The sequence below is a fragment of the Puntigrus tetrazona genome, unplaced genomic scaffold, assembly GCF_018831695.1.
Source record: "Puntigrus tetrazona isolate hp1 unplaced genomic scaffold, ASM1883169v1 S000000116, whole genome shotgun sequence".
In the NCBI taxonomy this organism is placed as follows: domain Eukaryota; kingdom Metazoa; phylum Chordata; class Actinopteri; order Cypriniformes; family Cyprinidae; genus Puntigrus; species Puntigrus tetrazona.
Genome location: NW_025047793.1, coordinates 235001 through 250000, shown reverse-complemented (window position 1 = coordinate 250000; position 15000 = coordinate 235001). Strand labels below are relative to the sequence as shown.

The 15000-nt window shown below is 42.1% G+C and overlaps 2 protein-coding genes and 1 non-coding gene across 3 annotated transcripts in view; all 3 read right to left on the bottom strand.

Annotated features, from left to right (window-relative positions):
* hnrnpabb (heterogeneous nuclear ribonucleoprotein A/Bb) overlaps positions 1–4165 on the bottom strand; it is a 4514-nt gene extending 349 nt beyond the window's left edge. Inside the window, exons 1-9 of the mRNA XM_043229902.1 lie at positions 4014–4165; positions 3434–3607; positions 2435–2603; positions 2198–2356; positions 1998–2129; positions 1192–1285; positions 943–1107; positions 772–855; positions 1–278 (exon numbers count right to left, since the gene is read on the bottom strand). The exon at positions 1–278 is cut by the window's left edge and continues 349 nt beyond it. Of these exons, the coding sequence (XP_043085837.1) occupies positions 785–855; positions 943–1107; positions 1192–1285; positions 1998–2129; positions 2198–2356; positions 2435–2603; positions 3434–3588 (945 nt within the window). The 5' untranslated portion in view covers positions 3589–3607; positions 4014–4165 and the 3' untranslated portion in view covers positions 1–278; positions 772–784. The remainder of the gene's footprint in view (positions 279–771; positions 856–942; positions 1108–1191; positions 1286–1997; positions 2130–2197; positions 2357–2434; positions 2604–3433; positions 3608–4013) is intronic.
* A 1049-nt stretch (positions 4166–5214) lies between these two features.
* Positions 5215–11427, bottom strand: LOC122332568 (guanine nucleotide-binding protein subunit beta-2-like 1). The gene is made up of 8 exons (XM_043229901.1): positions 11225–11427; positions 9988–10159; positions 9400–9547; positions 8641–8736; positions 7451–7561; positions 7157–7297; positions 6478–6588; positions 5215–5357 (listed from the first exon to the last, which is right to left on the bottom strand). Exons 1-8 carry the CDS (start codon positions 11331–11333, stop codon positions 5292–5294), a joined length of 954 nt encoding a protein of 317 aa, XP_043085836.1. The 5' UTR covers positions 11334–11427; the 3' UTR covers positions 5215–5291.
* Positions 11428–11754: 327 nt separating this feature from the next.
* trnav-cac lies at positions 11755–11827 on the bottom strand. Its single transcript has one exon. It is a non-coding gene; the product is annotated as a tRNA-Val (tRNA).
* Between the last annotated feature and the right edge of the window lie 3173 nt (positions 11828–15000).

Genomic DNA, 15000 nt, shown 5'->3' with positions numbered 1-15000 from the left:
AAATCCAGTAGACATGTAAAATACAACCATACAATACATTATTCAAAAAAGGTACCAAAAAGTACAGTAAAAATAACACTTCCATCTCTGGAAATGTGGACAAAAGGAAAATAAAATTAAAATAAAAAAATGTGGAAGTGTGACATTGCTTCCCCTATTCATCTGTTCTGTACAAATGGGTCATGATCTCATCCGGTAAAAGGAAAGAGCCCGCGGGTGTGTGAACTGCTGTCGTCGTCGTCACGGTCAGACTCCTGGCTTTTGGGAATACTTTAGTCCTGATGAGAAACGGACACGGTAAGGGAAGAGAGGCGGGATTTTCCATGCATTCTGAACGGACTAAAAGGGCACGGCTAAATATGGTTAAATTAAACCTTTTACAAAAACTTAAACCCATCGTTACAAAACACATTTCTCTGAAATTTTAAGATTTACCAGCAATTTCTGAGAATTTCTCTAGATAAAAAAAAACCTATTATAATAATAAAAAAATAAAATAAAAAAATATTATAATTATACTAATTAAAATAAATATTATAATATTAAAATAAAAAATAAAACAATTAAAGGAAAAAAATGGACATTCAGATATTTGCACTATAAAAACTTTTGGCAATGCGTGTCATTTAAATGAATAAGTCTCCTTACAGTTTAAAGCTAAAGATCTGCAGAAAATCTGAATGCATCGCCAAGCTCAAAACTTGTTCTCATTGGACAGCGTTAATGCAGTTAAAATAATCTTTTCCCAAAGCACCGACCGTCGCACGCTACCTGTTCTGCACGATCAGTATGGCTTGTAGCTACTCTGGTGGCCTCCGCGTCTTGGCGTTTTCCCATAGCTTGTATTGCCCTGGTCTGGAGAGAAGAGGGAAACACAATAAGATGCCATGGGAGCGACACCAAGACGATCGTAAGAGCTAGCGGAAGACGACGCCGACTTACTGTAGTCATAACCACCACCATACCCATAGTAGCCAGAGGAATAGTCGTAGTTGCCGTAGCCTCCGTAACCGCCATAGCCCTGCTGGCCACCGTAGCCGTAGCCTTGGTTCCCGTAGCCCTGGTTCCAGTAGTTGTTATAGCCCTGGTTCCAGTTCTGACCCGGGCCTTAAGGAAACGGACAGCATTAGGTTAGCGACGGAGACAGGGGTTCGTAGCGGTGTAATAAACTACTAAAAGAAGAGCAATTACCCCCACGACCCCTGCCACGACCTCCGTAGCCTCCACGGGCGCCATACTGCTGCTGCTGGTAGATCTCTTTAGGCTGGGCGATTTTGATCTCGCACTAAATCAAACGAGACAAACAGATGAGAGCATGGTAATGCTTTTATTATAAAATGATAATAAATAATAAAAAAGTATACTTTATTTGTATCTATTGTAATTATAATTACTACATGAGAAATTGGAGTTTAAATATTATTATTATTATTATTATTATGTATTAATAAATATTTGTAAAGGTATTATTCATAAAAATATATTTTAAGGTAATTATTATTAAAAACCTCAAATCTCTTCATGCAACAACAATACATATTTTTAAAGGTATTAAATTATAAAATGACAAATTATAATAATAAAAAGTATACTTGATTTGTATCTATTGTAATTATTATTATTACTACATAAGAGAAATTTAATTTGAGGTTTTTAATTATTATTATTTAAAACCTCAAATTACATCTCTTAATGTAACAACAATACATATTTTTAAAGGTATTAATAAATTATATTAAGAATAATATTTTATAGGTATTAAAATATATAAAGGTAATAAATCTTTACAAATATTTTTATTCATAAATTATATATTTTTATATTATTTACATTTATCTAAATTGCAACTGCATAAATGTCCATTTGATGGTAATAGAAAGTAAAAAAAAAAAACGTTTTCAATTTAGGAGAGTTGCAGAAAAATGGTCTAAAAAAACAAAACAAACAAACAAAAAACACCTCACACACACACACACTCCATCCTATCCATTCTTTACCTTGCTTCCACAAACATTATGGTATTTCTTCTCCAGGATCTTTTTGACGGCAGATTCCTCCTTGAACGTGATGAAGACAAAGCCCCTCCTTTTGTTCGTCTTGGGATCCGTTGGAAGTTCAATGGTTTCGATCTGCGAGGTCATTAATAAGAGTCAGAAGACCAAAACCCAAGCCGTTACGCTCCACAGACTTCACTCACCTCTCCGAAGGCCCCGAAGTATTCACGGATCTTCTCTTCTGTGGTTTCAGGGTTAAGGCCACCGACAAAGATCTTCTTGACGGGCTCTTTCTTTATGGCCATGGCTCTCTTGGGATCGATCTGTCGGCCGTCTAGCCTGTGTTCCTTTTGCTCCAGCACCTTTCAAAAAAAAGAGCCGTGAACGTCCGCGACCAGACAGATGACGGCGGAACCGCGGGGAAGTGAAAGAGTACGTACCTTGTCCACGCTCTCCGCTTCTTTGAACAAGATGAACCCAAACCCTCGTGACCGGCCGGTGTTCGAATCCATCTTGATCGTGCAGTCCGTCACTTCGCCGAACTTCGAGAAATAGTCCTTAAGGTCTTTCTTGCTGGTGTCCCAGCTGAGTCCTCCAACAAACATTTTACTGCACAAACAAAACTTGGTTAAAACCTGTATTGAGCCGCTAAAAATAAAAACAGAGCAACAGTTGAAACTCAAACTCATAAGCAGCGCTGTACGATTACAAAAACATCTACATAATGGTATTAATAACTAAAAACTTAAATACGTACAATGTTGATAATCGATCACATGCATGCATTAAAGCCATTTGCACGCATTTTAAAATTAGAGTAGTCAAAGAAATCCCCTTCCAAAAAAAGCAAGTGTTTTGCAATAAACAGACTACATTAATAAAGATAACCTCATTGAATCAAAGTCTTATATTAAACCATAACGAGTTAGCAGACTGGCCAAACACACACTGTCAGATTTCAACCACAAATTCAAAAGCTGGTTGGTATGATTTATTGCCTGTAAGACTTCATAAATCCATATGGGAAGCGGGGGAAAGCAGCAGCTGAAGGGGGCGTGGACTCGTCGCTATAGATCCGATTCTGAAATCTGATTGGACGAGCCTGTGTCCACTTCGACTATATTAAGACCCAGTAGCTTGGCAACCATAAACAGTGCATAGGCTAATTAATTAAATTACGGTGCGCATGAAAACGGCTTTAACCGTTGGGTTAAATAAAGAGGTTTAAGAGACCGTTTCGGCAGATCAAACATCTGCCACCCGCCAGAGAGAGAGAGATTCAACCCCAAACAACCCTCATTTCCAACAATGAGCACAATAACCGGACCAGAAACCCGCCCCACCCCCGATTAACAAAGACGCGGCGCCACCAGCGCGATTCGACGCAAAACTCCTGCATTAGTTATTAAAAAACGCTATTAAAAAAGGTTAATTCTCACCCGGCATCTTCCTCGCCCTTGCTGGCGTCGATCTGTCCTCCCTCGCCGGCTCCGTTCTCCTCGTCCGCGGCCTCCTCCGCGAGCTCCGCTCCGTTCAGACTGTCCTCGTTCCCGTTCTCCGAGGTCTCCATGAACTGATGCTCCGCGTCGGCCATTTTGGTAGCTTTAGGTTACCTTTAGATCAGAAATCGTTGGATTTAGTCTCACAGCGCGAGATGCTGCGCTCGCGTAACAGAGCGTCACGCCGTCGGACACGGCGCTAAACGGTCGGTTTCGGCCTCGGCTCGACGAAAGCGCAAAAACCAAACGGAAGCTAGCTTAAAAGCGCGCTCGAGACGTATAAAACGCACGTGGCGCGAGACAAACAAACACAAAGATTCATTCATGCCGCGGAAAGAAAGCTAAGGCAGCATGCGATGCTAAACTAGCTAAGCGATCGCGCTTGCGTTGTTCTCCTGCAGCGCCGGACGCACAAAACGTGCACTTTCGCCTGAAACGGCGCCTTACGTGTATTCCCGCGAAACACAGTCTAGCCCAACGCGACCAACCAGGCGAATTAAATTCAAAATAACCGGCTTACTGTAAAATATTGGCGCTGAAAAAGCCGCTTTCCAAGATGGACTCTCGCTTACAGTACCAACTCGTGGCCACCTTTATAGTACCGGATGAGTCAAGTGGAACAAAACAAGCCGTGATTGGGCGACAGCGTTGGACGGGCAATGATAGCGCTCTTTGATTGGTCGAAGAAGGCGAGGCTCCGCCCATTCTGCTTTCCTCCTGCGCACTTCTTTTCTGTTGTACGCTCAAACGGTTTAGCACGAGATGTTTAAGAGCGCGTGCACTATTAAACACGATGGAGAAGGTGTTGTGCGACTGAACGCAATGCATATAAGCATGTATAAAACGATATAATATACAGTAAGGCTTAAAAAAAACTTGTTAGGTTTCCCAATAGATTGAAATGATTTGCGCCAGTCGTCGATGAAGGACTGCATTCACAAAGAGGAGCTGAGGATAACTAACCACTTTCACTCATTTTCAAATCTTTACCTTTAGGATAATTTTCAGGACTAATTTAAGCATTTTTTGTATTACCGTCTTGTGATTTCGGACATCATTATCCATCACCCAAAATGCAATTAATAAAACTAAATCTGCATCGATTATTAATGTTTTCTCGAAAATTAAATGTTAAGAGATAAGTTAAGAGAGATCAAAACCAGTTATTGTTTAACCCTGGACATAATAAGAGGGCATATTAACAGACATTTTCATGACCAGTTCATCCTACTCGTAATAAAAATTTTGATATAAAGCTGTATTTTATTTTCCCAAAGTAAAACGTGCATTGTTATTATAACATAACACTCCAAATTAAGGGTGAAAAAGACTATCCTGGAGCTTATGTGACTGGAATAGTAATACTAAAGTGACAAATGGTTTGCTTCTTTAGTACTCAACAAAAACAAATGCCATATTTAACCCAAAATCAGCAACATTTTATGTAACAAACATAATCAGACAGATATATAAATGTGTCAAAGCTTTGCTCATTCACACATAAACTGAAAAATAATTGTTACAGAAGCCACAGAATCCAACTAATGCAAAACCTCATACACCAAATAATCACGATATTAAATTATGACTAATATAACATGTGAATTAACTTTTTGTTGGACAGAATAATAAAAATCAACACAAAAATAATAATTATGGTGAACTGATGAAGTACAAATTGGCATCAACACGAGAAAAAAAAATACAAGGACAAAATAGGATTAATTTTGAATCTTTTTTTATTTTTATTATTCATTCCATTTATTATTTTGCATTCTGTTATTGGAAATGTGCATCTTTATCGGGTTCCGATGGTCACCTGCCAAACTCTGATCAGGTTGTCTGTGTATCCAGCAAAGAGAGTCTGAGAAAATTAAATAGGAGCGTAATTAATACAACAGCTTTTTTTAATTTAAGATTATAACTAGCACACAAAGCCACCGATCACCCAGAGATCCAACGTCTAAACTGAGAATGATTATCGGCAGAGTAAGCTCATCACACACACACACTCTCTCACTCTCGCACGCACTCACTCTCGCACACACACACTTGCACGCTCACTCTCGCTCGCGCGCACACTCACTCACTCTCGCTCGCACGCACACACGCTCGCTCGCTCGACGCGACGCACGCTCGCTCTCGACGCACGCACACTCACTCTCGCACGCACACTCTCGCACGCACACACACTCACTCTCGCACGCGCGCACACTCACTCACTCTCGCACGCACGCACGCCGCCACGCACACGCACACGCGACGCACGCACGCACGCCACGCACGCACACTCACTCTCGCACGCACGCACACTCATGCACGCTCACTCACGCACGCGACGCACACTCACTCGCGACGCCACGCACACTCACTCGCGACGCACACTCTCGCGACGCGACGCACGCTCACTCTCGACGCACGCGACGCCACTCTCGACGCGACGCATACGCACACTCACGCACACCACGCACACTCACGCGCACGCCACGCACACTCACTCACTCGACGACGCCACACACTCACTCGCGACGCGACGCACACTCACTCGCGACGCACGCACACACTCACTCGACACGACACTCACTACAGACGCACGACGCCACGACCTCACTCTCGCACGCGACGACACGCACACTCACTCTCGCACGCACGCACGCACACTCACTCTCGCACGCACGCACACTCACTCGCCACGACGCACGACGCACACTCACTCTACGACGCGACGCACGCACACTCACTCGACGCGACGCACGCCACACTCACTCGCGACGCACGCACGCACGCACGCACGCACACTCACTCTCGCACGCACGCACGCACACTCTCGCACGCACGCACACTCACTCTCGCACGCACGCACACTCTCGCACGCACACTCACTCTCGCACGCACGCACACTCACTCTCGCCACGCACACTCACTCGCACGCACGCACACTCACTCTCGCACGCACGTGACTGTGGCCTGCGGGAAGTTCTCACCTGTCCGTCAGCAGACCAGGCCAGAGAAGTGCACTGGGGCGGCTCAGCCTTGCTGTTAGTGGTGATGACTTCCTGTCTGAGCTCATCAACGATGATCTTTCCCTCCAGATCCTGTGGAGAAACGGAGAGACGTGACCGTAAGGAGAGAGAATATTTAATATTTAATAGGTCGCATATTTAAAAATTTGTATTTATCTGAAAAAATAAAACAAAAACACCTTGCTACCTGTATCTCTTTTGTTGGTTTTGATTGCATCTATTGTACTCATTTATAAATCGATTTGGAAAAAAAGCGTCTGTTAAATGACTAAAATATAAACGTAAATGTAAAAATAAAAGCATTTTGATATAAGATAGCAAGTTGAACCGTAAACTTTGTTCATTCTACATTGAAAATAATTGCAACCATGTGTATTTTGTAATACACGGTAAATGTGGAATGAATCATACCAGCTTTGATGCCGTCGTTGTTCATGTAACATGTATTGTAACGATTTTCAATGTTAATTATCTTAAATCAGCCAAAAAAGCCAAAAACAGTTTTTGCAATGATCGCGCATGAAAAACCCAAACTGGCTGAACGTCCAGCATGCAAAAGTTCGCAAACGACATATATTGAAACAAGAGTTACGGTACACGACGTAAAAGTCATAAAGCACGCGTTTAGGACAGAGCTGACCCAGATCTTGATGCTCGGTCCCGTGGCGGCGCACAGCCAGTATCTGTTAGGACTGAAGCAGAGCGCGTTGATGACGTCACCGCCGTCCAGCGTGTACAGATGCTTGCCTTCGTTCAGATCCCAGAGCATGGCCTGTCCGTCCTGAACACAGACACAGACATATTATATATGTACATAAGATAACACAGACATAAGACAATAAACGTGAGAATGTGTTTTAGTCAGATAAGACTTTCTGTAAGACAAGAAACGTGTCCTAGGTTTAGTTATTGACCCCCAAATAGTGAAACTGACCTTTCCACCAGAGGCACAGAGGGACCCATCAGGAGAGACTGTGACGGTGTTCAGGAACCCGGTGTGTCCGATGTGATTGGTCTTCAGCTTACAGTTAGCTAGATTCCACACCTGAGAGAGAGAGAGAGAGAGAGAGAGAGAGAGAGAGAGAGAGAGAGAGACAGAGAGACAGAGAGAGAGAGAGAGAGAGAGAGAGAGAGAGAGAGAGAGAGAGAGAGAGAGAGAGACAGAGAGAGAGAGAGAGAGAGAGAGAGAGATATACAGAGAGAGAGAGAGATATACAGAGAGAGAGAGAGAGAGAGAGAGAGAGAGAGAGAGAGAGAGAGAGAGAGACAGAGAGAGAGAGAGAGAGAGAGAGAGAGAGAGAGAGAGAGAGAGAGAGAGAGAGAGAGAGAGAGAGAGAGAGAGAGAGAGAGAGAGAGAGAGAGACAGAGAGAGAGAGAGACAGAGAGAGAGAGAGAGAGAGAGAGAGAGAGAGAGAGAGAGAGAGAGAGAGACAGAGAGAGAGAGAGAGAGAGAGAGAGAGAGACAGAGAGAGAGAGAGAGAGAGAGAGAGAGAGAGAGAGAGAGAGAGAGAGAGAGAGAGATACAGAGAGAGACAGAGACACAGACAGACAGAGACAGACAGACAGAGACAGAGAGAGAGACAGACAGACAGAGAGACAGAGACAGAGACAGAGAGAGAGAGAGAGAGAGAGACAGAGACAGAGACAGAGACAGAGACAGAGAGAGAGAGAGAGAGAGAGAGAGAGAGAGAGAGAGAGAGAGACACAGAGAGAGAGAGAGACAGAGAGAGACAGAGAGAGAGAGAGAGAGAGAGAGAGAGAGAGACAGAGAGACAGAGACAGAGAGAGACAGAGAGAGAGAGAGAGAGAGAGAGAGACAGAGAGAGAGAGAGAGAGAGAGAGAGAGAGAGAGAGACAGAGAGAGAGAGAGACAGAGAGAGAGAAAAAAGTGCATAGACTGGTCACGCTCATGTTCCTCAAGAACCCATAAAATCACGTTGATTTAAAAGCTGATGTTTGCATGCTTGGATTCAATGTGTCTGAACATTAGGTGTCTTCTGACCAATCAGAGGACAGCTTAGTCACGTGCCTTGAACATTTACCAAGGAGAAAGGAACAAAATGCAACACCGTAACAGTTTAAGCGATCGTTTTGGAACACCCTTAAAGTCCGTTTCGCTCTTACCTTGACCATCTTGTCCCAGCCGCAGGAGACGATGATGGGGTTACTGCTGTTGGGAGAGAACCGCACGCAGGAAACCCACTCGGTGTGACTCTCGTCCTGAGAAACAACACACACAAGCACTTCAACCCCGTGAAGCCTGGCATGTCAAAGCACTGTTTGAAACTCCAGACAAAGTAATTAAGTTAGCATGTGTGTTTTGGTTCAGAAACACATCTGATCCATCAGGCTGAGAACATGGAGCTCAGGTTTATTCAGAGGCAAGAGATTTCAATATTAATTTCGACAAAGTGCGATGAAAATAAATGATATCTTCATATCGGTACAGCAGAGACCGCCGTAACAATCTCCGATCTGCATTGTAATTATAATTCAGCATCTTAGCCTTTTTTCAATGCAATATATCTCAGTGAGACGAGATTGAAATGATACCGAACACGTAACGCAATGCAATGCAATTCAATTACGATCGAGAGGCGAACAAATAAACGCTCCTCAGAAGATCGCCAAGCCGTTGAGGAAGAGCCAAAGTAAAGCTGCTGGAAACGAGCGCTCCTCTGATGGGATTCTTTTTTCTAAATCTGCTTCAGGCCGTTCATCTTGATAAGATGCTTGATAAGTGAAAGCAGTAAAAAAAATAATCAAAAACCTCAGAAAGCATGGAGCAGGTTGAGCGTGACATAAAGAACCCACCGTCTAGGAACACGCACATCAAAACCGCTTCAGACGGGCTAAAGCAAGCTGGTCTTCATCGGCTCTCACCTGAATGGTGTACTTGCAGACGCCCAGCGTGTTCCAGAGCTTGATGGTTTTGTCCCGAGAGCCGGAGACGATCTGGCGGTTATCAGCAGAGAAGGCCACGCTCAGCACGTCTTTGGTGTGTCCCACGAACCGGCGCGTCGTGGTTCCTCTACAAACAACGTCCCCAGAGCTCATTAACGCAGCACTCAAGCAGCGGGTTTTGATTTAATGCCGGCTACTTTCGTGGCAAAAACGTAAATGCAATAAAAAGCGGCAAACAAACACATGCTAGATGTATTATTATTGTCTTAAGTAGCGCAGGTATACTTGTTGCATGACTTATCCATTTTTCTTTTATGTCAAAACCTACAATAACAATACTGTTTGATTAGCAATGATTTGGACTATTTTAAAAGGTGCGTTTCACAGTATCCACATTTCTTTCCTCTTATAATCCATTGCATCTCAGCCTAACGCTGTCCTATCCTCGCAAACGTCAACGGGAAGCTCAATCGCTCGGCTTTCGCCGACGCACAAATCAACAACTGACCCTCGCGACGGGTTCTGACCCTAAAATGAGGCCTAAAATGACCCGGGCCCCGCACTCACGTGGTGAGGTCCCACAGACGCAGGGTCCCGTCCCACGAGCCGGACAGAGCGAACTGACCGTCCGATGAGATGACCACGTCGCTCACGAAGTGCGAGTGTCCGCGCAGGGCTCGCTGAGGAATGCCGTAGTTGGTCTCGTCACGGGTGAGTTTCCACATGATGATGGTCTTATCTACAAACGGTAGAGAGAGCGACAAACTACTAGTTAGCAGCGGTTAGTGCAGCCGCGTTTCATGCACCAAAAAGCATCATTAAAAGCCTTTTTATAACCAACGTGTGCCAGAATACACGCATTTAAAAGTGACACCCAGCTAAGTTAAGCGAATAGAATAATAGACATTTTTGATTTCACAGAAATATAAAGCATGGCGACTATTTAAAGTACTTACGGACTTATTTTAAAAAAAAAATAAAAAAGTATGACATTTGAATTAATTAATTAGATGTATTTTAATATATTTAATATTTATTTTAGATGTATTTTATATATATATATATACATGTATATATATATATATGTATATATATATATATATATATATATATATATATATATATATATATATATATATATATATATATACATATATATACACACACACACACACACATACGTGTAAAATACATTTAATTATGTTAGCATAGACACTTTTTTTATTACAATTCTAAAGGATTAAATTATTTAAAATGTATTTTTTGCAACATAAAACATAATCGAACTTTGAAACTGCCATTTTTTAAATTATAGTGTTTATATTACGTTTCTCCGTGACATTTAAAACCAAGACATTAATTAAACATTTTTTTACTTTGGAACAAAACAAAAAACATTGTTACTGTTATTTAAAAACGTCGTTAAATAATAAATTACAATCGGACACGAGCAGCAACAAAAATAAAACTTCAAGAGTCTCTATAAAAAGTCTCATTAATAAATATTTGAGAAACTATTTGAGAAATGGGTCTATATAGACTTAAATATTAAATAGAAAGCATAAAAAACAAAATAAAAGTTTCACTGATTGCAGTCAAAATTGAAGTAAGGGACTATCATTCTTTATTAGATTAAAATGTAGCTTATTTATTACCAACAACATGGTGTCACAGTAATAGCTTGGTATTTCTTAAAGTGCCTTGGACTGCCATGGAAACACCATGGTAAATGATCTTTCTGCAGCACGGCATTATCACGGGACAGCTGCAGAAGCTGCGCGGGAGAAACCGTGTCGTCTGTCACCTCTGGACGCGGACAGAATCATGTCCGGAAACTGCGGCGTCGTGGCGATCTGCGTCACCCAGCCGCTGTGGCCCTTCAGGGTCCCTCTCACGGTCATCTGCTCGGTCATCTCGGCGGTCGGTCCCGGTCGATGTCTGTAGATTGAGTCGGACGGGCCGAAGAGCCGCTTTACTCAAGTTTACGGCGCAGGAAAAGGACCGGATCCACGCCGGAAGTACATATGCGCGACTGCGCGACGGCGCAGTGCATCGTGGGAGTTGTAGTTCGGGACGCAGCTGCTCGACGTTGCGTGTTTTGTTAGTTAAATCAGTCTAGGATTAGGACTTATATAATAAATAATAAAGACAACAACAATAATATGTCAATAAAAATAATACAATATTAGATTAATAATAAAATACAATTGTTGACGAAGTACGTGCATTCTACTATTATATGACGTATAAAGCACGTCGGTAACTTTATAGACTTATTTTTGTGTCTGCCGCTTAAGTGAGAAAGACGGACAGAAAATCAGACAAAAAAATCGTTGTTTCCGCCCGGTTTCGAACCGGGGACCTTTCGCGTGTGAGGCGAACGTGATAACCACTACACTACGGAAACCGAGGTGCTCGTTTCGCCTCTACTGCTGAGGAAAAAATAGTCAAGTTTCACGTTTGTAAAATAAAATGCCCACAAGATGTCGCTCAAGATTAACAGCGGCTCCAAAAGAAATTTAATGAATATAATTGTATTGCCCACAAAAGCATAAGCCAATTTGTTCAAGCAAAAACATCGGTTTCGTGTTGTATGCATAGCGTTAAAGACAAAAATAGCGGCACTTAATTTGACTTCTTTTCCCCTTTAAATGAAACCCGTCATAACCTCTGCTTCCAGATCTTTTTTTACGCAGTCAGCCCTAATATAATTATAAGTGTTTCTGGTGGCGGGGCGCTTTTGTCTTCGCCCTTGAAACAAAGCAGTCAGCAGCACGCGAGCGCCAGCACATCTGCGTTCAGGGGAGGGTTTGGGCCTCGGAGACCGACCGAGCGTCTAATATACCGCGGCCGCAAGCCTTCTCCAGCGCTCGGAGACGCTCTCCTCCTCTTCCTGGCTTTCTATTTTGATTCATACCAGAAAAACTCAAAGGCGGGCTGGGCTTTACCTCAAAGTTTTAGCGACTGGGCCATCTGGGAGCGTTCTCTACAAACGTTAGAGAAAAGTTGCAAGGAACAGCGTTGTTTGCGAGGACTAAAATCAAAGTAATATCTCCCAATTTAAGTATGAACGCGTTCATGTTCTGTGAGCATTTAAAATGTGACGGTTTTCATCTATTTGGAACGTTCCGATTTATCGTTCCTAAAATGGAACGTTCCAAATTTCAGAAAAAAAAATGGAACGTTTTCAGAAATTTGGAACGTTCCAAAACAAAGGTAACATTTTAAAAAAAATGCTAGTTAAACATCCAACTCAAATACTAATTTAATTAATTAATATGTTTCTGTTAACTATTCATATGTATATAGTGTTTTGTTTAGTTTTTTTATCGTTTTTTCAAATGATAATTTTTAATGCATTTATCAAAATAATGTCCAAAACATTTAATGACAAAAAAATGCTAAAATGCTAAATAAAACTTTAATTAAATAATGTCATACATGAAAAAATGGACTGTATTAATCTATTGGCTCAGATAAGGTATAAAAAGATAAAATAATATAATATAATGGGAATATAAGGCTTCCTCACCTTACAAATGGTCTTCAAAATCAAAAATGGGATCAAATGCATAATAGGCGCTCCAAATGAATGAGAAACACCATGGATTGTGATGCACCGTAGTTTTGATATCTGATTGGTTTTTGAATCACAAGCGTCGACGATGTTGATTCCCTGGACTTAGCTCGGTGCGTTCACATCGAAAACCCAGAAGTGAAATGTTTCGCAGGGTTCAGGTGAGGTTCTGGTCTCTGTGGTCTCCTCCCGTTCCTCGGACCACACAGACTTTCCCAGTGTTTGTGCCGCAGCCGACAGACCTCCACTTCGGCACCTTTTAAGTCCTGCTGAGATGCATGAAGTCAAACCAGTGGCTATGTCTGGATTAGTACCACGATATATTATATGCATGAACAACCACAAAAGCAGTGTGCTCAAGAAGACGCTTCAGTGATTAATATATCTCAGAATACTATAAATGCACTCGACTTTGCTTTTTCTATGTGATGATGGAAAGCGATCTCGATAGCAACTCACTATTGCAGAAAATGCATTTTTAAACATTGGATTAATAATGCAAAACATATAATGCAACAATAATGCATTTTTTAATTAAATTGTAATTGCTTTTTTGTCCCCTCAAAAGTCGTTTCGTTCAAGATTTCTTAACGTTTCTTAATGTTTTTCACCGAGGCTGCATTTATTTGATGATTTAAAAAAAAAAAACGGTAACATCATAAAATATTATTGCAATAAAAAAAAAAACCCGCTATGTGAAAATTGAGTCAAATGTGATTTTATTTCTAATTTTCAGCATCATTCATCCAGTTTTCAGTGTTACGTGACAGTCTTCTAGATTCCACTTCTTTATTTATCTCTTGTTTAAACAAGTTTTCACATGAAAACACAGCTAAAAATGGCAGCTATATAGATGACATAGTAGCAAATTCACCGATCTTTATCAAGATGAATGGGCTAGATGGGATTCTCTCTCCAAGAGGTTGCTACATAACTTTAGAAAAAAGTCTCAAAAGGGGTTGGGGAAGTCGCTGAATCCAAGTCAAAGTCAAACACTCTCTGAAAACAGCAACAAGCAAGAGGAAACTAGACTCTATGAAATCAGCTCAAAGGTCTAAACATCACATCAACCTCAAACCTTCTGAAAACCAGCAACAGAAGAGCGATATTTCTCTCCGGATAGATAGATAGACAGACTCATGCAAAGACAAGAAGGGTTGGAAAATGTAAAGACGGGTCCTAGACCTTTAATATCTAATCACTTGCAAGCGTGTTCTCTTTCAGATGTTCAGCAAGACTTCTGACCAATCAGATTTCTCTAGATAAAAAAAGATTTCCTGAGCTCACCGCTCGCATCCTCTGAGGAAACCAGAGAAACAATGTAAGGCTCGGCGGGCTTCGGCCCATTGTGACATCATCAGTCGGGGACGCTGTCGTCATGGGGACGCCGGTCTGAAGAAACGCCACACAGGAAGCTTCCTCACAATGGCCTTTGTGATCTCGTCCACTCCGCCAAATACGCTCAGACCTCGAGTCACGGCTCTTTTTAAAGTCGGAGCCCTTTCTGTCGGGCAGGGAAGGGCCGGAAGAGGAGAACCCTGCGGGGGTAATTATTAGTTTGGACCTGACAGCACATTTCCTGCGTCGGCTCAGGATAGAGCGCATTCAACACCCTCTATTGTTTCACGACATAATGATAACAAATCGGCCGCAAGGTCCCTCGCTCAAGAGCGCGGCCGTCCACCGACGAGCGTACGCTGATCATCGCATCTATCAGCCGCGTCCGAGGAAAACAAGACCGAACGTGCTTTTCTTTTGTTTTGTGGTGGTCAAAAGCGTTCCACCACGACCGAAAGAAAGCAATTCCATTTAATTACGATAATGACATTTGTTTTACGCCGTGCATGTTTTTGCACGGAAAACAAGGGAATAAAAATACCAAGTTAAGACCTTCAAATGAAGCTTAAAATATCTTTTTAGATTTTAAAAGTACATCTGTGCAGGAAAATGCTCGTTCCAAGTGTGTTTGTGGAACAGCCAGCGGAACAGCTTGGGAGGATGGC